The 24,658-nt window shown below is 46.9% G+C and overlaps 1 protein-coding gene across 3 annotated transcripts in view; it reads left to right on the forward strand.

The window, feature by feature from the left end:
• The window catches only part of RARG (retinoic acid receptor gamma), a 378,215-nt gene that overhangs the window by 279,504 nt on the left and 74,053 nt on the right, over positions 1-24,658 (forward strand). The window contains exon 1 of one of the 3 annotated variants that reach the window (XM_086965498.1): positions 6,842-7,150. The exons of the other annotated variants lie outside the window; for them this stretch is intronic. Within the exon in view, the coding sequence (XP_086821624.1) occupies positions 7,000-7,150 (151 nt within the window). The 5' untranslated portion in view covers positions 6,842-6,999. Of the gene's footprint in view, positions 1-6,841; positions 7,151-24,658 lie in introns of those variants that run through there. 3 annotated transcript variants of the gene reach the window in all.

The raw sequence follows: 24,658 nt of genomic DNA on the forward strand, positions 1-24,658 counted from the left end.
TTGTGTATAACGCAACTGTGTGTGTTAGGGAAATAAACTCACTTATTTATATTACCCTCACACACCCTAGTGGTGTCATGCTTCATCATCGGGTCACCCCGACCCCTACAAGTCGGGATGGGCTCAACCACAGTGTTGGGAAGCTCTTCTGATATATTCGAGGAGGGGGCTAAACATAAGATAAATTAAAATCACCTAGACAGATCCCCGGTGTCCCTTTATTATGGGGTCTGTCTAGGATGTTAAAAAATGTATAACAATTATGTATACAAGTGGGGCGCATCAGGATATTATGATCCTATGACCCTAGTGCCAACATGTTTCAGTCCTCTGTGGCCGTAAAGGTCAGGGACTTTCTTCAGGGCAAGGAATCCCCCTATGTGAGGTAAAGAAGGATGGGGTTCCCTATCCTAACAATATGATGAGGGCAGAGTAGCTGCTCCTCAAGTGTAAAATGTACTGTTATGTGTGAGCTGCCAGGCTGCGTCCAGTTAGGGAAGTCGGCTTGCTTCACACAGGACCGGACAGCATGAGGGTGGTCTTGAATTTAAGATCTCACCCTGCAGTGTGCCTACATCGGTTCCGGTCCTTGGCTTGAGCAGGATATACTCCGGTTACCTCTCTTACCCTCAGGGTTGTTGGTTCACCCAACGCCCGTTTGTGTCTCCGTATTAAGTAATCAGCCAAGAGGGAAAGACTAGAGGAAGGTAAATGGAAGAGAGGCTGGTAGCAGGGACTCTTTAAGATGGGGTATTGAAAAAAGAAATGGACAGACTGAGGAAGAGAATCATAGTAAGGAAACGTAAAGGAGAGGCTTCCGAGAAAAGTGTAGGGTGTTGAAGCAGTTAGAGAGCTGGAAGGAGTGAAGAAAGGAGCTAGAGAGGCTGTAAAGATTGAAAAGAAGGGAAACGGCAGAGGGGGAACAGAGAAATAACCAACGAAAATAATACAATATGATAGAAAAGGGAATACAAAGTGGAGGCTAGAGAAAGGGACAGTCTTCTACAAGTTCTCCTGGCCATGAACTCTGCATTATCCACTAAAATTAAATTCTATTGACCTCTTCCCTTGCCAGTTCTCTGTCTCCAACCAGCCCACTCCCATTTCAACTGCGCATCGCCCAAATCCAGTAAATCCTTCATCAAGGAAATTACAAACCACTTGAGCAAGTCATCCATAAACAAATTAAACAATATCTTTGTCAGGGCACATCAGCCTCCCAAGATATGTCTCTGTCAGAAGTGTGAAAATGGCCTTTCTTGGCCTACTCACTGCTGTGAGCTCTAGAAAATAGATCACTGAACGAAGCCATAACAAAGACATTTCAAACCTGTATTTAGTATAACTAAGCCCCTCAAATTCCACTCCATGCTAGTACTGGACCATTCTGATCATCATCCACCAAACACAAAGCCAAATAGGGGGAAAGACTAGAATACACACCTTCCCAAGCTTCATACCTAGGATCTGGAACAATAGACCACCACAGATAAAGAGTGCTCTTTCACTTACCCACTATTGGAAGGAACTAAAAGCTAATTGTCTTCACCAAAGATGAAGAAACTCATCTACATCTACCCCAATAGATTTCCTCCATATCTCCTTCCGTGCTACCACATTCTTAAATAAATCATCCTTGTAACCTCTACTAGATACAGCAGTCTGTTCTTTACTAGTTTGGTTTGTGCTACTCGCGTTACATAGACCCATTTAAAGTTAGACTGGAAAAAGCAAGGAGTCAAAAGGGAAAGGACTAGAGTTAAGGGAGAACAAAGAGAAAGACAGTGGAAAAAAATGCAAGAGAAAATGAGGGCGGACAGGTAGAAAAGGTGGACAGACAATGAATGGTCTTGTCGGGGTAGTGGAAAGGGCTGAGGGCAAAGAAGCCATAATGCTGACAAGGAAATGGAGAAAGGGGGCTATTAAACAATAACGTGGAGGATGGAGGCCAGTAGACAGGGAGAGAGATACAGTGATACTAGTGGAAAGGAAAGGGATGGAGAGACAACAGGCAAAAAAGAGTCGGGGAGTAAGGCATGAGAGGAGAGAGCAGGAAAGAGCTGTGCGCCAACGGAATTGGGACAGTGAAAGATCTAGAATAGTAGAGAGAGGGCAAGACTGAAAGCGTGGTAAAAATAAGAGTACAGATTGGATAGGCTGGAGACAGAAAGAGAGAGGTGGAGAGTCGAAGAAAGGGAGGCAGTACAGGAGAGAGTAATGGTGGAAGAAAGAGAGAGATTGGGGACTCGAGTCAGAACAAAAGAAGGCAACTAAAAGAGAATTTTAAACTGTGTAAGAGAGAATGGGTGGAAGTAGACAAGTCAAGTCAAGTCAAAATTTGTATAGCGCACTACTCACCCAGAGGGTCTCAAGGCGCTTGAGGGGGAGGATCGCTACTTATCAAATAGCCAAGTTTTGAGTTGTTTTCTGAAGGAGAGGAGGTTCTGTGTGAGGCGGAGGTGGGTGGGGAGAGAATTCCAGGTTTGGGCCGCTAAGTAGGAGAATGATCTTCCTCCCATGGTGGCTCTTCGGATGCGTGGAATCGCGGCGAGGGCTTGATTAAACGATCATAGTTGGCGAGTGGGGGTGTAAAAGGTCAAGCGCGTGTTGAAGTATTTGGGTCCTAGGTCGTAGAGGGCTTTGTGTGCGTGGGTGAGCAGGCGGAACGTTATTCCCTTGTTGACGGGGAGCCAGTGAAGGTCTCTCAGGTGACCGGAAATGTGATTGTGGTGGGGTATGTCTAGGATGAGTCGGGCGGAGGCGTTCTGAATGGGTTGGAGTTTTTTCTGTAAAGGGTGTTTCTGTAGTCCAGTCGGCTTGTGACAAGTGCTTGGGTGACCATCTTTCTTGTTTCAGTGGGGGTCCATCTGAAGATCTTTTTGAGCATACGTAAGATGTTAAAGCATGATGATGAGATTGCGTTGACTTGTCTGGTCATCGAGAGGGAGGAGTCTAGAATGAATCCCAGGTTGCGAGCATGGTCCGTTGGTAAGGGGGCGCTGCCCAGGGCCGGTGGCCACCATGAGTTGTCCCATGCAGAGGGGGGTTATCCTAGGATGAGGACTTCCGTCTTGTCTGAATTCAGTTTTAAGCGGCTGTTCTTCATCCACTCGGCTACGTCTTTCATTCCTTCATGTAGGTTGGTTTTGGCGGTGTTTGGGTCTTTGGTGAGGGAGAGGATCAGCTGTGTGTCGTCAGCGTAGGAGATGATGTTGAGGTTGTGCTGGTGTGCGATGGATGCGAGGGGGCTCATGTAGACGTTGAAGAGGGTGGGGCTGAGCGATGATCATTGTGGTACGCCGCAGATGACTTCGGTGGCCTCTGATCTGAAAGGGGGGATTCGGACTCTCTGGGTTCTTCCGGCGAGGAACGAGATGATCCAATCCAATGCTTTTCCTTGTATCCCAATGTTGCTGAGGCGTTGTACAAGGGTGCTATGACAGACAGTGTCAAACGCTGCGGAGAGGTCCAGGAGGATGAGGGCAGCTGTTTCCCCGTTGTCGAGTAGTGTTCGGATGTCGTCTGTGGCTGCGATGAGGGCGGTCTCAGTGCTGTGTTTGGCTCGGAATCCGGACTGTGAGGGGTCGAGGGAGCCGTTAGACTCGAGGAAGGCGGCGAGCTGACTGTTGACCGTCTTCTCTATGACTTTGGCAGGAAAAGGGAGGAGCGAGATGGGGCGGTAGTTCTTAAGTTCGGTGGGGTCTGCTGTAGGTTTCTTCAGGAGGGCACTGAGTTCGGCATGTTTCCAGCTTTCCGGGAAGGTAGCGGAGTTCAGGGAGCAGTTGATGATATCCCTGAGATGGGGTGCGATGATGGAGTCAGCCTTGTTGAAGATGTGGTGGGGGCATGGGTCGGTTGGTGATCCGGAGTGAATGGAGTTCATCAAGCGGATGGTGTCTTCGGTGCTGATCGGGTTCCAGGTGCAAAGGGTTGTGGTGGGGGGCTTTAGTTCGGTGGTAAGGGGGGTGGACTGGTCGCCGAAGCTATTGTGTATGTCAGCGATTTTGCTGTGGAAGAACGAGGCTAGAGAGTCGCAGAGGTCTTGAGAGGGAGTGATGTCGTTGGTGCCTGCGCTGGGGTTGGTAAGCTCTTTGACGATGTTGAAGAGTTCCTTGCTGTTGTGGGCGTTGTTGTCGAGTCGATCCTTGAATGCTGATTTCTTATTGGATCGGATCAGCTGGTGGTGTTTGCGGGTGACGTCCTTGAGGGCGGTCATGTTGTCTGTGATTGGTTTTTTTTGCCAGGCTTTCTCTAGGGTGCGGCAGTTCTTTTTGGAGTTCTTGAGGTCGTCATTGAACCAGGAGGCTTTTTTGCTACCTGGCTTGTTGTGATGGTTTTTCGATGGTGCTAGTTCGTCAGCGCAGTGGGTGATCCATTGTGTGAAATTGATGGCTGCTTGATTTGGGTCCGATGATTTGGCGGGAGGGTTTTGGTTTAGCGATGTGGTGAGCTGGTTGGTGGTAATTTTGTTACAGTTTCTGCGGGGGACTTGTTGTGGGTGGTGGTGGGTCGGGGTCTTTTTGAAGTTGAAGTGGACGCAGCTGTGGTCCGTCCAGTGGAGTCCTGTGGCATGATTGAAGGAGACATGCTTGCTGGAGGAGAAGATTGGGTCGAGCGTGTGTCCGGCGTAGTGGGTGGGGGTGTTTACCAGTTGTTTGAGTCCAAGATTGGCGAGGTTGTCCAGAAGGGTGGTGGTGTTGCTGTTGTTGTTCTTTTCCAGGTGGAAGTTGAGGTCCCCTAGGAGAATGTAGTTCTCGGAGGGGAGGGCGTGTGGGCTGATAAAGTCAGTGATGTCTTCTCTGAATTGTGTGCGGGGTCCTTGTGGTCTGTAGATGAGGGTGCCTCTAAGTGTGGTCTTGGGGTCGGTGTGTATCTGGAAGTGAAGATGTTCGGCGGCTGTGAGGGTGTCGTCGGAGCTGGTCGTGACGTGGATGGTGTTTTTGTGGACGATGGCGATGCCTCCTCCAGATTGGTTGATGCGGTCCTTTCGGATGATCTTGTAACCGTCCGGGATGGCTATGGCGATGTCGGGCGCTGATGAGGCGTTCATCCAGGTTTCTGTAAGAAAGGCGACGTCCGGCGTTGTGGTGTCTAGTGGGTTCCATAGTTCAATGGCGTGTCTGTGGACCGAGCGGGTGTTGAGCAGGATGCACTTCAGGTGGTTATTGTCGGAGCTCTGTTTGGCGTTTATGGATGTAGTGTGGGTCCTGGTGCAACAGAGCTTGCAGGATTGGCAGGTGAAGGGTCCATGGGTGCGTCCTGGAGCGGCTTGGTGGCAGTCGGGGAGACGGCCGGTGTTGAGTGCAGAGAAGGATGCGGCGTCGTATGTTAGGCGGGTGGAGTGGATTTTGCGGGGGCCAGGGGCTCGGGCGCGGACGGGCGTAGACGGGCTTACCTTTGGCGCGCCTTCGGCGTGCATAGGGCACGCCCGCTGCGCGTAAGTGACTCATTCATAAGTGGAGAGTGGAGGCGGAGCGAGGGAGGAGCAGCTGGGAGGCGGGAGCGGGGTGTCGAGGGCGGAGGTTCGCTAGAAGCTGGAGGGAGCGGGGGTGGGGCCGCGGGGGAGCAGCGGCAGGGACGGGCTAAGGGCACAACAAGCTGGCTAAATAATGCGGGGCGATATCGGGCACAGAGGAGGTCGCGGTCACCAGAGCAAAACAATGGCACACAATGCAGGTCGTCGGCACAAACCAGACCAATGGCGCGAATAGCTGGCCCAATTTATAACCAAAGCAAAGCAGGAGACCAATGGCGCGAATAGCTGGCACAATCCACAACCAAAGCAAAGCAGGAGATAATAACGATACCAGGCAGCAAGGCAGGGTAACAGCGATACCAGGCAGCAGAGATGAGAAGTAGAAGGGGTAAAAGATGACATGGCAGAGGTGTACCCGAGCACCTGGGAAGGTCCGAGAAACAGAAAAAGCGGGAGAAGCTGGAGAGAAAGCAAGTGAGATGTTACAGAAAGAGAGATGCTGGAGGAAAGAAGAGGCTGAACAGGGTAGCGAGAGGCTGCAAGCAGAAAAAAAATTGCATATGGTGAGTCTAGTGCATAAGGAAGAAAAAGAAAGGGAGCTACTAGAAACGAGAGACGTTTTAACATATAAAGAGAGTGGAACGCGAGATTGTAAGAGAACGCGAGTTGAGACTGAAGGTGGAGGCAGCGAGAGACTCCTAATTGTATCATAGCCTTCGGAAAATTGTGTTTGAGGGAATGAAGGAAGGCCTGACATGGAGCTGGGTCAGATGGAGGTTACCGTACCCATAGGGGGTTCCTGGAGAGTTCAGACTGGAGTGTGCTGTAGAGAAGGCCTCACTCACTCAACGCTGCCTGCAGAAGGGGGCAGGGTGGAGAGGGGGCGGGCCCGGGCTGGCCCAACTCCGATGGGCAGCTGAGATTGGAAGGAAGTGGAGGCCAGCCCCCTAAGAGCTGCAGCATAGGTTCCAATATCCCAGCCCTGGCAGGATGTTGCTTGGGGTAAGAGATCGCACAAAACCCGCTAAGGGGCAATGCCTGGGTACTGTCTGTGGCAGAAAGCGGTAGTGTCCCGAGACTGTAAAGCAGCGTCTTGTATTTTCGTTTTCCCAATGGGCGGGTGGCTGAGTTATGTGGAGGCGGAGTTAGATCAGATTCTCCGGGCTCTGGCGAAGGTGGGGGGTGATCAGCCCGCCTCCCTGGGCCGCCTCCTCAGCGTCCTGGGCGCAGGGGGCAGGGCGGCGGCCAGTCCTGAGCTCCGCCCAGGTGCGTGTGGAGGGACGGCCTTCGGTTTCTGGCCAGCCCCCTCCGTACCCGCAGCCAGCTTGGAATCAGCCCCGACCCTCCCCTTTCCAGGCTTAGACCACACCCCGGGCCCGCGGGTTGTGACTCTTACAAAAGGTAATCTCCAGTGCTAAACAGAGGGGCAGCAGGAGGACGTGGGCGACTGATAAAAGGACCGGGCAAACGAGAGCGGAGGCGGCCCACCCGACGCCCCCAGAGAGCCCATCCACAGCCTCAGCATGTACGACTGCATGGAGGCCTTCATGCTGGCGCCGCACCCGCTCTACGATGTCACCAACCCGGGCGCCTGCATGCTGCGCAAGGCCCGGCTCAGCCCCTGCTTCGGCGGCCTCGACCCCTTCGGATGGCCGCAGCCGGCGAGCCTGCAGTGTAAGTGCACCGGGCCTCGGGGTGTGTTTCTGCAGAGGGGGGCGGGCGGGTGGGTGTTTGTGAAGCGTGGCTCTGAGAGAGAGTGTGGGCATACACGTACCCTGGGCTGGCAGAAGATGAGGTCTGCTAATGCCCCCTGTGAGATGTGGGCAGGCAGTAACACCCCTCTGCCCCCAGCCACTTCTGGGGACTTGGGATTGGCACCCTCCTGTGCAGGGATGGAACATTGGTGACCAACACTACGCCCCCTACCGGGTGACAGATATGGACATATCTCTTTTGGACACTGAATCAAGGGTGGGACAAGCCCCCCTCCCCTAGGGTAACACAAACGGACTGGGAATACTTAATTTGGGAGCAGAAGTCAAGTCCCGGGATGTTGCCCCTTCCACCCCATGCTGGCCGATATGGCCTACTACCTAGTATGCCTTTAGGACATTGGAAACATACGCTGTAGTATTGCCCCCCTGCTGCTCCCAGGTGACAATGTATAGGCTCGGGTTACTCCCTAGGTAAGGTGGGGTCATGCCCTGTTCTCTTGTCGCCTCTCCAACGCGCGGCGGAGGATTTGAACTGGGTGACTCCATCTGGGAAGCTGGAGGCATGAGTTGGGGTATTGTACTGTATTTGGGCGAGAGGTGTGGGCTGGCTCTATCTACCACAGTGTGTGCTCTGGTCACTTGACCCATGCACGTTTAAAAGTAGCCCCCGTTAACCACTATGTGTGCCTAACGCTCACTGTGAATGAAGGGCGATAAGAGGGTTTTAGAAAATGTGTTCAGAAATGTTTGTGCACATCTTCGACAAGGAGCTTTGTTTACATTTTAGTTCAATCAATATTTTAGTGTCTGTAGCTACCTTTGCCATAGAGCTTTGTTTACATTTTAGTTCAATCAATATTTTAGTGTCTGTAGCTACCTTTGCCATAGAGCTTTGTTTACATTTTAGTTCAATCAATATTTTAGTGTCGGTAGTGATTTGATTCTGTGTTAATGGACTGGCAAAATGAGCAACAATATGATAATGAACATACCAACAACATGAGCATGGCATTGGCTCTACTGCCTTGGTCCTGGACATAAATGTCCATGAAAACAGATGAATGCATGCTTCTTACTAGGCCTATCTAGCCAGCCCTAGTACTACACTGCTCGGTCTCCACCTTCGACTTGGCTGGTGCATCCTGATGTCTGTGCGGTGCATGTTGAATGTATTTTTTTTAGCTTAACCCTTTCTGCTGCCCCTGCATTCCCTTCCCTTGCTCTCGTTCTGCTACGAGCTGTGTGCCTGCCAGGCCTTCTTGGAGTTAGTGACTGATGGTTTACTTCTTAATTGTGTCCCAGTACCTCTGCTGAAGACAGCCCACTGCACTGCCTTAGTATGCAAGTTTCACAGTGTTCTGGCATGGGGGAGGAGATATGCAAAGTTTTCTGCGGTTTTTTCCTTCTCTGCCTGCTACTTGCAGGGGTCGATGGCTATTAACATGGAGATTTGACCCTGAACAGAACCGAGGGGATGCAGCATTTGAAAGGAGGCACTGCAGGGAGAATCTCGATTCTGGGGGAGAGGGGCACCTCTGCTGTGATGCTGTTTTGTGTGCCTTTGCCAGTCAGGGTTGTGAGTTTTGGAGGAAGGGGACCCTGGCCAACAACATGAGTGAATAATGCAGCGCTGCATCATATTTAGTTAAACATCTGCAGACCTGCACCTCCCATAGTGTCATGCGCAGCAGCTGTATTGCTAGTGCTTAAATGAGCTGTATGTGCAATGGGATAGGGGTCAGGGCATATGGTACCGTGTGTTCCCAGAATCACAAGTGGGAACCAAACACCTCAATCCCCAGGACTCTGCTCTCGATCTTAAAGAGGAGAAAGGAAAGGGTTTGGATTCTGAACTGCTCTTCTCGACCATCCCTACAGTCGGGCTCAAGGAAATGTCCCTTCACCAGCACCGAGTGTAATTCGATAGCTGTTTTGCTGAAGAACACACGGACGGTCCCGGTCCAATGTGCCTGCAATTTAAGACCATGTATGAGGAGTCCGGTTGCCTTGCTGACCCCCGTGACGTGCCACCAGGCACTCCCGCCCAGGTGAATGCATGACGGTTTGTGGCACACCACTGGTGAGATGAAGGGCAGGACATCTGCCCACCAGACAGTGTTCGTCCACTTCCCTCGTCTCTTTGCTGCAGTACAGACAGCACCTGATCTTGAACCGAATTATGCCCCCGCCCCTCCTTTCAGAAATGCAAAGCACCCGAGGAGTTCGTCGCCCTAGAGGAAAAAAAACGCAGGTTCCGGGAGGGGGGTTGGGAGTGCTGCGGAGCCCCCAAACCATTCTGATCTCCCAAAGTCTCAGTTTATGGTGAGAGGCGGGGCTGACAGAGGAAAGCCAGGGTGCCATGGGCAGGGCATTCAAAGCACAGGCGGAGGGTTTGTCATCTCTGCTGCCCCTCCACCTCTTCCTGCTCTTTACCGCCTTTCCTGCTTCAGTTTCCCAAGTGAGAAAGAAAGTGGACGAGCTGACCCTTCTAAGTTGGTATCTCGTCCATGTTGTTCCCCCCCACCCCTAACATTCCATTTTTGTTGGGTGCTTGGACTATCCTCCTTTGCTCTGTAACAGTACGATGTCTCATTTAACCATTTAATGCCGGTTGTTAAAAGCAAGGGAACATGGGTAATGGGAATTTGCCCAAGATCACACAAGTAATTCACGTGGCTGGGCACTGAATTAGAGCTAGACTCCCCTACTTGAACTGTCAATGACTTCTCCACTGAGACCCATCGCCGGCTTTCTCTTATTTGGTTGTCTTTCTCTCGGACTCCTTCCTTTTGTCTGGGGTTATGCCATTTTGGAGTTCCCGTTACCAGCAGTGGTAGTTGTGGATTGTTTGGACGTAAATAGCCCGAAGCCTAAAAGCTGTGTGCCGCAGTCGGATTGGGACATTGCTTCTTTTCTACACCAAGGTCCCGGGCTCTCATCCCTCCTGTGCACTTGACTACCCCCTGTACACACACTGGGCCATGAAGCCCCTTCCGAGAGAGCTGCTCGCACCACATGAATAGATCTCTGTGTCCCATAAAGTGTAATGACCACCATTCCTGGGCCTGTAGCCTGGGGGCGCAAAAAGTGGTGTTAGCTGTTATATTGGTGGCAACTTCCCCTCACAAAATGCCTGGAATGTAGCCAGGGGGGGAACAAATGGGTGGGAAGGGCTCTGGCCGTAAAACTTTTTATTACATGTTATAAACAGTTGTTTGAAGCTGAGCCGGGGCCCTGGAATTTCCTCCGGTTTAGCAATTTAGCTGGAAAATCGACCACAAAGTTTGGAGTCTCTCCGGTTTCTCCTGCTGGGCCCGAGTTGCTAGGGGCTGGGGCCTCCTGCCTCTCTTTTTTACGACGGTAAAGTTGTGAAAAAGGGTCTCCTTGGTGGAACCCTCTGAAGGTCTCCGGGCCTTGTGAAGAGAGGAGGCTGATAAAACATGAAAGGGGACAAGCTGTCACCCTCCTGAGAGATTTTTCAAGGGCAGGGGGGAATGACCCAGACTCTGCCGTACCCCCACTCCCTCAACAACAAAGGCCTTAGCTGAAATGCTCCTTCCCCTTCCTTCGTCGTGGAAAAGAAGTCCAAGGCCTTACCACTTCTTCAGAGGCTTTAATGTTGCCCCAGATCATTGTTTCTGGACGTCACCTGAGCTATACTAATGTACAAACGTGATCTAGACCTGGATACATTAACATCACTAGCTAAGGCTTGTGTCTGGCCAGTGGGTTTGAGCCGAGCACATGCTTGTGGCTGCAGGATAACACTGATGCACCGACTCCCTCCCAGTGCTAAGTTTCGGTGCCATAGGATGCCTATAACTCGGGTTGTGGCTCAGGCTGGATGGACTCCATGAGTTTAGCTATGTTCAGCCCTGCAGTGGCGGGTTCCATTTTAAATCCAGAATCTACTGCAGTAGTTGATGAGGATGCCAGTGCTCCTGCTCAAAAGAAAGTGATGAAATGTTGCTACCAACAAAATTATCTATGGGGTTTTAAAGCTGCATTAAACACCAGATTACTTTAGAACTGGTTAGGAGCATACGCAGTACACCCCCAGGGGTGCTGCCTCGAGAACACCGCCTCAATCACCTCACACACCCTAAAGGATTCACCTACAAATCTGTGTGCTTCCACATGAAACCCCACCAACCTATGCTCTTCTAAAACACCACTAGCTTACTCTGGGGTCGGACTGCGACAAACAATAGTCCAAAATAAAAGTGCCCACCGTTGGTGAACCAAATACCTTAAAAAAAAAAGTGTCCCGCCTTTGCAAATCGTGCAGCTTTTGAGCGTGGCAAGACACAATATATGGGTATTTTGGAAGGTATGGTACACTTCATGCGTTTGCTGCAAGCAATGTTTGTTGTAATATCAGGAAAATCATCAGTAAGAACTGTCCTACCTGGTCATAAAACTGCCCAAAAACTTGGCCACGCACTGATCTGTTATACCAGCCTGTCGGGCACTTCCTGATTGCCCCATAGGCCTGTCTGGCCCTGCCTAAAGTTCCTTCCCCTGTACTACTCGCCCTATAATAGCCAGGTTTCCTGTCAACCTTCGAGTGTCAACGTGTGCCCCAGATTTCTACTAGTAAGCCTAGTGTCGGTGCCTCCCCGCCCTCTCTCCTTTCTCTCGCACAAACGCATCCTGTGCTTCTCAAATATGATGGGCAACGCTGCACTTGAACCCCGGCCTCCTGCGCATCAAAATGTTTCTTGTCTCAAACACACACGTTCGCAAAATTCACACACAGGTTATAGTAACCTATCTTGAGGCCGTGGCGTTTGGCGCCAAAGGTAAGATAGTACAATGTTGTGGTTGACCCAGAACTTAAACTTCTGAATGTGTATGCCCTGTAAACCAGGATCTCGGATGTACCGATGCAGTATTTACTGATGCTGCTGCCAGGTAGCATGTTTTCCTCAAACCTTCCTCTGCCCTGTACCATCTGGATTCAGTCACGTTCACAGATTGGCCAAGGAGACGCTGCTGTTAGCTATGGGGCAGGGCGGGGCCTGGCCTTGAACGCCGGCAGGCGGCCCATTTGCGACAAGTTTGGGTGCTCGTGCTTCGGAAGGAAATGAGACGCTGGAGGGTGACATCACTCACGCGGCCACATAGACAGACGGCTGTGGCAAGACCGGGTACTTCTCTTCTAAGAAACCCGTGAGGTAGGCGTGAGCGCCAACTTCAGGGAACTGATCAAATGTCCTACGCACCGTGTGGGTGGAGATGGTGGGCGGGAGTTACATTATTTTCATGAGACAAATGGCCAATGCCCTGAAACAATGAAAGAACAAAGTCTTTGGGTGAGAAACCTCTTATTTTATTAGTAGGACAAGTTCCTTGGACAGAGAACTTGAACTGTATTTGCATAACAATCTTCTGAGGCACAGAAATCCCGTCCTATCAATATGTCACCATCTATACCAGAGATATCATGTGTTAGTATGACAACCTCTGTACGGAGACCTCAATCGAATCTCAATACAAAAAATACTGTTTTGATTATGGAGATGTGAGGTTTCCTTGACACATAGGGAGCTATTACTAGCGACGTACACATGTTGTGAGCATCAATGTCTTTGAACATATGGATGAGATTAGTATGTGTTAGCAGTAGGAAGACTGTGTGACAGCTTTCCCATGTGGGTCGGTGAGCGCTGAGATACTCCTTCGGGGGTGATTCAAGCGCTATTTAAATCCATCAAAAAATGTGAGACCCATTTTGGATGTTCACTGGTGGAAAGGGACAAATCGGTCTGTATTCCCTTGTCTGATGCATCATATACACTACAAGTAAGCTAGCCTATCTTGTTTACTTAGTGGCGTCTTTTTCCATCGGGGCAGTGTTAGAACTAATGTGGAAACATATTTTCATCTCCATTGGTAGGTTTTCAGTTTTTGGGGTGAGCTCCCACTGATATGCTATCCAAATGTTCCAGAAGTGGCACTTTAACTGGGGGCAGAGGTGGCCTCGGAGTTTCAGACTAGGTGCAGAACTTCTTGTCCTAACTCCGCCTCCTCACAAGAACATGGTAACATTGTATATAACCAAGCAACTGTTTTCAACAACCAATAGCAACTACAACAAGCATCCCATTGCTACATCTGCACCTCAAACTATCCACTTAAAATAGTCCTTTATCAACAGCTATCCAAAAGAAAGCAATCCGTACCTTTAACTCCACGCAGCTCAGTACACACATTCCCATGGAAGGTTCCTAGATAACTCCTTGTATGTTTACCAACAGTTAAATTCCAAAATCCCCAAAAACGTGAAGTACGGTTCAATCGCAAACCTTGACCTCAGAGTTGTTTGCTATCAAATAATTGTGTTCACTCCTGACCCTGGAAAAAAAAACTTGCAGTCTGCAAAGCTGACCAAAGGACTTGGTTTCCTGGAGACTTGCATTGACAGTGTTGGCTTTCTCCAATATAACAAATGCACTGCTTAATAGACTATGGCCAAAGAGGGCACAAACCATGGCAGCCATTGGCAAGTGTGTGGAGGACATGCAATGGTAATTCATTTAGCCTTTTTTTATTTTGTCAGGAGCCTAGGGAAAGGGGTATAGAAAACCTGTGAAATCCAACTCCCACCATGATTGGATCTTGGGAACTACAAGATCCTCAGACGTGGGCTGGACTGCTGCTAGGTGGCCAGCATGTAGCTGACAAAGTTTGGGACATTGCCCTTTCTTCCTGCTGGAAGCCCTTCCTGAAGCTGACCTCAGACCCAGAGCCCTGTGCACCTTGCGGCTCATTGGTGTTAATCACTTGGCAGTTTTAAGCAGAAGGGATGTGTTTGAACTTCTCATTAATTACTGAGATTTCTTGGATGGCAAATAGCTTTCCAGGAGCTATTGTCGAAGGTTCACACATTCTACCTCTGCAGCATGGAAATCCAGCACCTCCTCCAAAGAGCTCAGTGAATCAGCTAGTCACCTAAACAGCCACCTAAGGGGGTTACTTTAGTCATTCATACTAAAGGTGGACCTCATGGTTACCTAAAGGAAGGCTGGGGTGAAATTTAAATTGTGCCGGTGTAATTCACATAATGTTGAGAATTTTGTGTTAAGCGAAACACCCTAAATTGTGCCCCATTGCATAATTACCCCGCAGCTCGCTGTCAATTTGTAGTAAGTGGACTTGAACACAATAAATAACCATAATGTATGTGGGTAGTGTTAGCACCAACGTGTCCTTTCATCAAACGTTGACGTGTGTGTGTTTTCATGCTAAATAGAGGATTTACATTTTTTTTGTAATTGTGTAATTTTCCGTAAATTTTGTGTAATTATGTGATTTTTAAACACCCCTCCTAAATGGCGATCAGTATTTTCACAAATATAGGCTATACTTGTCCAACTACCCCCTGCTCCCCAGGGTAATCAGTTGTTTGTGGATTCCCTGAAAGTCTTTGGTATGCAGCAATTTTCTGCAGTTTGAAGGAAGGCCTTGCGATTGAGAGGAGCAGAAGGTCATTTAAGCACCGAGCTTGTGGCAGTGAATACTCCTAGCTGGCGACAAAGCAGGTAGAAACCTTGGCACCAGACATTCAAAAGTCAGTTGAATTGTGGATTCGGCTTAAATCTGAATTTATGTAGTGGCACTGTGGTTATCGGGGTAGTCCTTCAAGAGTATTCCATAGCACTGTCTTGAGGAAATGGGTGAGATGGTGCTTGCGCATTGGGACCTAGTAATGGCTTCTCTTCGGTTGGCTCTGTCATGTAATTTAGGGGCATAGATTGCAAGTTGGCCCGGTCTTCCTTTGTAGTGGGGAGCAAGTAAGTTAGTCCTGTGGGAAATGCAACTGGTGTCTCAAGATTATCAGTTTGGGCTTCAAGCAAATTAGCTTATGTTCAAGGGCCATTAGTCCACCATGACTCCGGGGAATCTGTTGGTTAGGTGATTGGATGTTTAATTGCTATTCTAATAATTGAGGTAGGGGTGTGTGTGTATGTATGTATTTGTGTATATATATGTATATATATATATTACCTACTGGCGGTCGCCAGTAGGTAGTTATAGTTAGGATTTTTTTCAATGCAAAATCTCAAAATTCTATTGTGAATAACTTTTTGGCGCCGGTTGACAAATCTGCCTGAAAATTTCCTCAAATTTGCCTCGCGAAGCTCCGGTCCTTCCTTGAAAGTTTGGGGGGGATTCGTCAAGCGGGGGCCGAGATAAAAGGGGGGTTCCAAAACGTGTTGTCCCCAAGTTAATTTCCATAGGGCGGTCGACCTCACTTTTAGCCCGAACGGCTGAATGGATTTCCACCAAACTTGGCAAAATTGTAGAGACTGGTACCCCGATGTGCCTTTGCTATGTCTCAAGAAATGTGCTCCAGTGGGTTTTACGAAAAAAATTAACTTTGAAAAAATATATATTGGGCTACATTGGGCTATATATATATGTTAGAGCCCAAATGTAGCCCAATGTAGCCCAAAGATGGCCACCAGAGACAAAAAAAACAAATGTAGCCCAAATATCAGCCAGATGTAGCCCAACTATAGCCCAATGACAGAATGTCCCAGAGTGTTCTAAAGAACAACTAGAACGCTAACAGTCTTACTTATGACAAAAGTATGGCACACCTGAAGTCATCTTGATTGGAATAAAGTGGTAACACTTAATACATTTAATTTGAAAAGGAACAAAATGAGGGGTTTTCATTTTGCCATAGAAATTTTATTTATATATATATATATATATATATATATAAGGCAAAACTCCAACCACTTCCACCAAAGCCTCGGCGGCGAAGAAGGAGAAGCGAACCACTTCTTTGTCAGGCAAGATGGTATTTTATTTCAACCTTCAGCAGCAATCGACAGATGACGCGTTTCGGGCTCAGGCGCCCTTGATCACATACAGGCTGTAACTGGTTGAAGCCATTTAAATGATATGCCCTTCCCACTCAGGTCACATGTTCGACAAGTTAGTAATAGACATAATAAACAGACTGAATGCTTTTTCTTCAATTGGTGTGATATTACTAATGCCTTACATTCACTATGACATTAGAAGTATTACCATTAAAACGATATAGATTCCGTCTATTAAATTAATTTAAACGGAACCTTTGCTTATTGTAAAATACCGTCACGAAAATATATATTTGAAAGAACAGTCTAATTTAATGACAGTCCGTTTTGGCAAATTTGAATTACTGGATAAATCCATATATACACTGTTCTATGCAATAGCAAAATTCATCATAACTGCGTAAATGCAGATAATTACTAACTAATTCGTGACTCTGATTAAAAAGAATGTGCAACATAAATGCAGAGCATAGCAGCAATACTTATTTTTCCCTTAAGTCTCCCATGTGCAAAAAATTGTTGTTTCGTGCAGATTAAAATGATTACAAAATAAAGATGCATATTGTAACCAAAACTAGGCCAAGACACAACACAAAGACATAATAGGCAATGACATCTGGTATTCGAGTTAGTTGTGAATCCTTGGACCCTGTTCAAGGCAACCGCTTTTCTCATACTCATGATGCCCAACCTCTGATCTAATGTCTCGGCCATAGTGTGCATTCGTGAGGTAAGAAATTGACAGCCGTCATAAAACATATGTCAGAAGCTACCGAATTTTCTTACCTACACCCCAAATTAAAAACCTACTAAATGCAGGGTATCTGCGTTCGGATCAGCAATAAGTTCTGAGGTATATAGAATACTTAACTCCACTACAAAGAACAAACAGAATACTCAAGTTAGAGACACGTATACATATCTTCGGTGTTATTCAGTCCATTCGGGCATTTGCTGTCGAAGTTAAGAATAAATTTAGTTTCTAATCTTCTAAGCAAAGCCTCTCTGTTCCCTCCTCTACGTGGTTTTGGAACTGAGGATACCACATAATATTGTAAACAAGATAAGTTGTTTCCATGTACCTGTTTAAAGTGGCGTGCCACGGGATAATTGGGATCGCTATGCAGAATTGCACGCAAATGCTGGAGGATTCTCTCATGTACCTGCAGTTTGGTGCTACCGATGTAATTGAGACCACAGGTACAAGTGAGGACGTAAACTGCAAATTCAGTTTTACAGTTGTAGTTACCCAATATCTTATGTGGTGTGGAACTGAAGGGAGTATGATATTCTGTTGTGTTTACCCCAAATTTACACGCACGGCATGTGGAACATTTATAAAAAACAGCTTTGGGTTTTAGCCAGTTGGATTTGGTTCTTATTTCAGGGCTATATATATATATATATATATGTGTATATATATGTATATATATATATATTCACTGAAAAAACATAGGTTTCACACCAGTTATAGTTAGGAATTAGCATTTAAAAAAACCTATTAAATTCACTGAAAAAAACATAGGTTTCACACCAGTTATAGTTAGGTGGAAATTTTACTCTCATAAAACCATTGAAATTCCCACGTTATAGTGAGTTGGACTCACGATAACTTGCGCGTGCAATGCAATGCTGATGACGTCACATATTACATCACTCATGACCTGGTCAGTGACATCACTCATGACATCACTGGTGACATCTCAAAAATTTCCACCTAACTATAACTGGTGTGAAACCTATGTTTTTTTCTGTGAAAATATGTGTGTTTTGAATGGAATGACGACATTGATTTATTTTGTTTAATTTGTTTTGTAATTAAAAGCCCAACATTGGTGAGCCATGGCCTGTGGTCTTGCTGGGGATAGGAACTGTTATGGTTCAGTGGTCTTTTGCTAGGGTCTCCCCCACCATGCTAGGTGGGGGGAGCGGGGGGCGGGGAGCGTCTCTGAGGGGCATCTATCCGTATATGGCAAGTAAATGTAAATGTAAATGTATAGGCATTTATATAGCGCACTACTTACCCGTAGGGTCCCAAGGCGCTTCGACCGCTGCGAAACCCTTCCTGGCTTCCCTGAGAGATGGTCCCTTAATGGGTATCTCCAGGGTGAGACCAGGCATCCCCGGCGGTCTGGTGGGGCCGTTAGTGAAGATGAGGCAAGCTAATGCCCAGAGTTGCCGAGTGTGATCGCTGATCAGAGTGGGCACCGAGGCGAGAGAATTATCGAGTCCGCTGACCCTGGTCCAGAAACCTGCCGCGCCGGGAATCGAACCCTGCATGTTTCGTTGCAACTGCTCCTTATGTAGCCCGCCTTCACAACTTTCAACAGTCACAAGGCCGTGCTCTTCCATTTTTATCAATGTCTGGAAGTCAGTTCAGAGCTCGCAAACCCTTGAGACTAGCTGCCAGCCATCAAACATGGATCCTCCCAGATTGGCTCAACCTATGCTGTGCCAAATCGTTAATCCGCACTAAGGCGAATCCAGACACACGCCCGACGATACAGGGTGTGCACATACCTGCCCCTGCAATGTGAAGTAAAAGCTGAAGCAAGCCAACTTCAATGAACAACGCACGCCTCCAAAGTGATGGATTGGGGGAATCTGATCAAATCAAAAGCAAAATTGCTTGCACTTTATAAATTCAGTGTTGCAGTAGCGTTAAGGGGGGGGGGGTTCGATAGGTTGTTTGTTGTCCAGTCGAGTGAGGGTGAGAGCTGCACTGGGCCCGACCAATAGAAAAGCCTAGTTTGAGTGCGGTGAGCAGCCTTCAATGGGTTCTCTGCGTGCAGGACCATTTATTTGTTTTGGTCTTCATTTATTTTTTGTGCCCGACAGTTGCTCGGATTTTGTTGGGGGTGAAGCACATCAGGTTTTAACATGGCGGGCAGAGACGGTTAACGTTTCGGCAGGATGCCCCGTGGGTTACAAATCTCCTGGTGTTGAGGCGAGGCGCCCGGGAGACTCTGCCCATTCATAGGAACCGGCTTGTCATGAAATGTCCCCCTGGCCTGGCTCTTTCTGCCGCGCCGATCTCTCTCTGGAAAAGGCCTGTTGAGATCATCACATTCCTCAGCTGGGCTCGGCCCTCTCTTCCCCATGCTCGGGATCCAATTGAAAACAAAAAAAAAAGAAAGAGCCTTGCCTTCTCTCCCCTCCTGATCCCTGCCTTTGTTTGTTTGGCTGTGTACAGAAGCTATTAATGAGGATTAAGTGGAGGCAGTAATGGGATCCCCCCCAGGAAGCGGCAGGCCTGATAACTTGACTCCCCCTCTCAAGTGGAGGGAGGGGGCGTTGGAGATTCTTATGCTAATTACCCGGCAGGCCTCTGCCCGACAACTGGGCTTCGGGACGGGCCTTTGCCGTTCTCAATTCTCCCTTTACTTGCTTGATGTATCTCTGCAAGGTGTTTTATGCAGCAGCAGGGCAAATATGCGGTTTTATTTGCTTGTCCCCAAAATATGGGGACCGGGATGAGGTGGTGGTATCTGGAGGCTGCAAACGTTCTTCGGGGCCTGTTCCGTGTAAGAGCAGTGGATTCTTCAGTGTCCTCACTATCGAGCAGCAGATTTTTTTATTGTACAGGAGAGTGGATGGGAGGTGATGTGTGTTTGTGTCCAATCGTCATTCCTGTGTGGTCGGCAGATTTCCGTGGGTGGGGGTGGGCTGCTGCAGCAATCCCTCAGGGGCCTCGAATCAATGGTTGCCTTCATAGGTTTTTAAAATCGTCTCTAGAAGAGAAGTTTCCTTCAAAGAACAGCTTGCTTTTTTCTTTCGCCGATCTTCCCTACTTTATCGGCCAGCACCATATACCCCCTAAGCTTCCGAGTATTTGTATGTCGTGACTGGTTTTACATACATTTCTTTTCTCTTTGGATCCTGGAAATGTTATTCTCTTCTCTTTGGATCATGCAAATGTTTGTATCTGGGCTTTCTTTTTGAGTCCTTCTCTAAACAAGCATTGTCAAAGTCAATATGCCTCGCCTTTGTGACCTATTGGCTTTGCCTGAGGTTTTAGCCACACTGCATAGCACCTGTAATGGTCTGCAGTGTAGCGAAAGTTTTAAAAAACACAAAAGCCTTTGACGCTTCTGTGGCGCTGTTTTGTAGGCGCCTGGATGTATCATGCATGCACACGGAAATAACAAGAATAGGGAGGGAAAGGAGGAAGTGGATTCTGTCTCCCTTATTAATTTTATAAAACAAAAAGCCAGCCAGGTATCTTTTAACTATCACTGTCTTTCACCTCATCACTCACATTTATTCCCTTCACACACATCAACACATAATCCACTTCCAGTGCTCATACGTAGTCGTGAGTCGTAGCACGCCGCATCCCGTAGAGGGGTGCGAAGACCCCGATGATGAAGCATGACACCAAGGGGCCTGTTGGTGTGTGAGGGGTATTTATACAACACTGTGTGCTCCCCACCATTGTAGGGACCACTACCACTGTAAGAGTGGATTCCTTCATGCATGCACACGCCTACAAAGTGACATGCGTTTTTATTGATCTTTTTAAGTACCGATCTGAGAAACTCAGCAGAGGGCGGGGGGGGGAACGGTGAAGCAACAAGGGGCGGGGCTGGAAGGAATGCAAAAGCAATTGGAGTGAAGGAGGAGATGATAGCAACAGGGTAGCTGGGGGAAAGCACCAGGCAGGGCGCAGGTGGGGCAAGCATTGAGGAGAAGCATACAGGCTAGTCCAAGAGGAAGGGGGTGGGAGGGGTGCAGTCATGCAACATAGAGCAACAGGGAGTGAAGGGGTGAAGATGTACATGAGGGAGAAGGCTTGAAACTACACTCACACGAATGGAGTGCTTCACACAAAAGGGGAAAAAAAAGAAGTGCTTGAAAACCAAGCAGTGGAAGCAGCAATGCCAGACAATAAAAAAGATTGTAACGAGTTAATTGTCCATGTGAGGGACAAACAATAGATTGACAAGCCAGGACACACAAAAGAAGCAGGCAAATGAGTGACAAGGAAAGCCAACCAATGGTAAGGAATGGGAAGGCTCAAAGCCCCTTTGTGTTCTTGGCAAGTCTCAACATGCTACACAACAGCTAGTGCTTGCACTGTCTAGTACAGGTGTCTCCAACCTTTTTTGAAGTGAGAGCTACTTCTGATCAATGAAAATCATCTTGAGCTACTAAAGGCCAAGCAACTTGTGCATTTTTCCCAAATTGCCCGCCCAGCTTTGTTGACTTTAAGCCTAATTTTCATGGAGCCATTTGCTATGTTTGATCCAAATACTTAGAGTTCCCTAGCTAGAAACAATTATGACTTTCAGCAGATTTGTTGTCACCGTGCTTCAAGAACTTTCAATTATCAATGATCACCAAAATATTAATTAAAATGCAGCTCGACTAAAAAAACAAATGGGAAAATCAATCTCAACATGGTATTGCATGATTTTCTCAAATGCAGGGTAATCTACTAGCTTTATGAAGCAATTCTGAAGAAGCCGCCCACATTTTATCAGTTTACTGAGCTGTTTACCAACAATCCTAAGCTTTATATCTGAAGTGACACATTACAGAATTCTGGAATAGACAGTCCATGATTCTTTCCCGATTTAAAGCATTTTTAAAATTGTCTTAAATCATGATTTTTTATTTTTTTATTTGTTGTAAGTATTTTAAGTACCTTGAGCATAATAATTGTGACTCCCTGTCCTGATTTTAGCCTTCTCTAAATTGTTTTTCATATGGGTAACAAAACAAAAGGCCTTCCAGGTCTGACATTAATACCCATTCACATTGCAAATGCTTATCACTCAAACGATATGGGACTGTTCATCAACACAACAGTAAAACGATGTTGTGACCTTCATTTGCTCTGAAAGCATTACAACAGAGAAGTGGAATGCTATGTGTTATTACACTTAGTGCACTAGTTGGGGAAATATAATAAGCATTCTTTATTTTGATATGATTCATAGGATCGTAGCTGAAAGCCTAAAATAGAAAAGTGTAATGCTGTTCGGTGTTATAATAACAGTTAGTGCCCTTGCTATGAAAAGATAATAAGCATTATTTTTTTCAGTGATTCATAGGAAAAAAATAATGCTCATTATCTTTGCATAGCAAGTGCACTAACTTATTAGAATAACACAAAATGACATTACACTTTTCTATTTTAGGCTTTCAGCTAATATTCTATCAAACAAAACAAAATAAATAATGCTTATTATCTTTACTTAACAAATTCACTAACTAATAAAACTGAACAACATTACACTTTTGTATTTTTAAAGACTAATTAAGGCATGACTATTACAGAGGCCAATATGAAAATCAGCATGCCTCGCCCTGCCTGCTCCACTCATAAATAAAGCTCAAGGGAAATCCAGCTTTTTAAACATTTGCTGAAAAAGCGACTGCAGTCGCAATAATGTACCTTGGATTCGCTCGAGGGAAGGCCCATCCTCCTCTCTGGAGTTCGATGGCAGGACTTTGCCAGGAGTCCGGCTATGTCCTGGACGTTGCTATCAGACATAGCCCAAGTCCCACAGCCACTGCCTCAGGCCAAGACTCCGGTGCTCGGCTACTGCGAGGGAAGGCTTCTTCTTGAATCGCAGAGGCCCTAGAAAAACGGCAAGCCGAAGCAAGTTTATTCCTACACGGAACAACTGTATCTCTGAGCACGTATCCGTGCAGCGAAGGACAGATGCCGCTGCTGGGCTAAAATAAATAACGAAGAGGCCTGGCAACAAAACTAAATGATCTCAACAATGGAGAATATAAACATCGAACTACGTTTTTTTTCTCAAAATAATGCTGCAAGCTACTCAAAGGGGGCCGACGAGCTACCAGTAGCTCGAGATCAACAGGTTGGAGACACCTGGTCTAGTAGGCTTGACCTAAAAAGTAAAGTGTGGCTTAAGCGTTAAGAACTTACTGTCTGAGACACTTGCGGCTCTCTTGGTGCTTTTGCCTTTCCAATACTGGGCGCTGCTTAACTGAGTTTCCAATGCACCACAACAAGCATATTCTAACAACTTCAAATTCAAGTACTCAGCACTAGGATACCCTTCTGGGGCAGTTGTGATCTATACAACTACACCTAACAGGACCCACACATGCCACTTCAACTGAGCTACATCTCCTTCCAGTCCAGTTGTGGGACCTCCACTCAGGTATGCTCCTCATTATTGACCTACAGCACCCTCTGCTTTGCCAATACTTGCACCCACTAACTGCTGTGCTCAAGGACTTATTCTTTCATTACATCTACTAGTGAAGTCCCAAATATAACATATTCCTGTAAATAGATTTTCACTGAAAATAAAATGGTGCATTTTCACCCACTGATCTCTGTTCCATATTTTTATTGTAATAAATTAGGCAATTTGCTTTTGAAATCCACTTAGTAGTATTTTGTACAGGTATGCTATTTTTGCCATGTTATACAATTTTTTAAAATTTTGTTTTAAGGCCAACCCAAAATACACTAAAGGAAGTTGGGATGGTGTACCAAATGAATCCTAAGTGTGGCCATGGGCTAAGTGTTTCATGTTTACAGGGCTAAAATGACATACAAACTTAGAGGACTTGAGTTCAGGAAGAACCAGTCAAGGAACATATTGGACTACATAATTTTCCCTAAAAGCCGCTGGTGCTTGTGAAAGACCATTGTCCAGTTCTGCCTGTGATATAAATGCCTCTTCCGGATTTGCCTTTTAACCGCATCGCTGCAGCGGTTATTTTTGCGCTGCGCGGCTTTTTTCCAAAAGCCGCGTTACATGACGAGCTCAGCTCGTCATCCGCACACGACCACTGTGGCTGATGACGAGCTCAGCTCGTCATCAGCATCGAAGGGGTTAAATGCACCAAACTGCTGGGAAAGGCGAAGTAATCACTGCATGTTTACAAGGAGAAATATCAAAGATTTAAAATGGCAAAGCGATCCTAAAGAGAAAAACACTTCACCGACTGCCTTAGTGGGTGCTCTGGAAACACTGGCCTAACAATCTTCCCTCAGTGGTTGGTGTAAACCCCAGGCAGAAAATGGCCTTTGATCTAGATCCATGGTCAGAAGAGGAGGCCAGAATGCACAAGGAGATGTTTGTGGATCTCTGGTTAGTATTCAAGATTGAGAGGTGGTGGCAGTTTTTATTAGGTCTGGCCTTTGAGATAGCTCTAATTGTTTTGCCAGACTATTGTTTGTCCCAAAAAAATCAAACTCAATATAAATACTTCGAGGGGCTTTTGGTCAGTGGGCTTCATCCATTGGTCTGTTTGTCATTCACATTTTACTTTCGCCCACCACAGCGTACAGGAAGAGTCAATGGATCCGCCCCTTTTACCAATTAGCTATATTTACTTTGTGATTTTAAGCCTATGCACATGCTCACATCTGCCTAAAAATAGGTCTTTTCTTTTCAATTTCAAATCTGGTTAAAAGAGTGCTGTTTCTTTTATGTATTTTTACAATATCTTTAAATACTGGCTGCTTATTTTGTCTGCGTTCTCTGTAAAAGTACATTCTATTAAGTGTTAAACTGACATTGTACTGCGATTTTAGTGCCTAGTTATGTTGTGATTTATTTGTTTCTTTGTAAATAATAGTAACAAAATGCATGCACAACTGAAAGCCTTGTTTTAAAAATAAATCGCAAGTAAAACAA

This window comes from Lissotriton vulgaris, chromosome 1_1 (genome assembly GCF_964263255.1).
Source record: "Lissotriton vulgaris chromosome 1_1, aLisVul1.2, whole genome shotgun sequence".
NCBI classification, from domain to species: Eukaryota; Metazoa; Chordata; class Amphibia; order Caudata; family Salamandridae; genus Lissotriton; species Lissotriton vulgaris.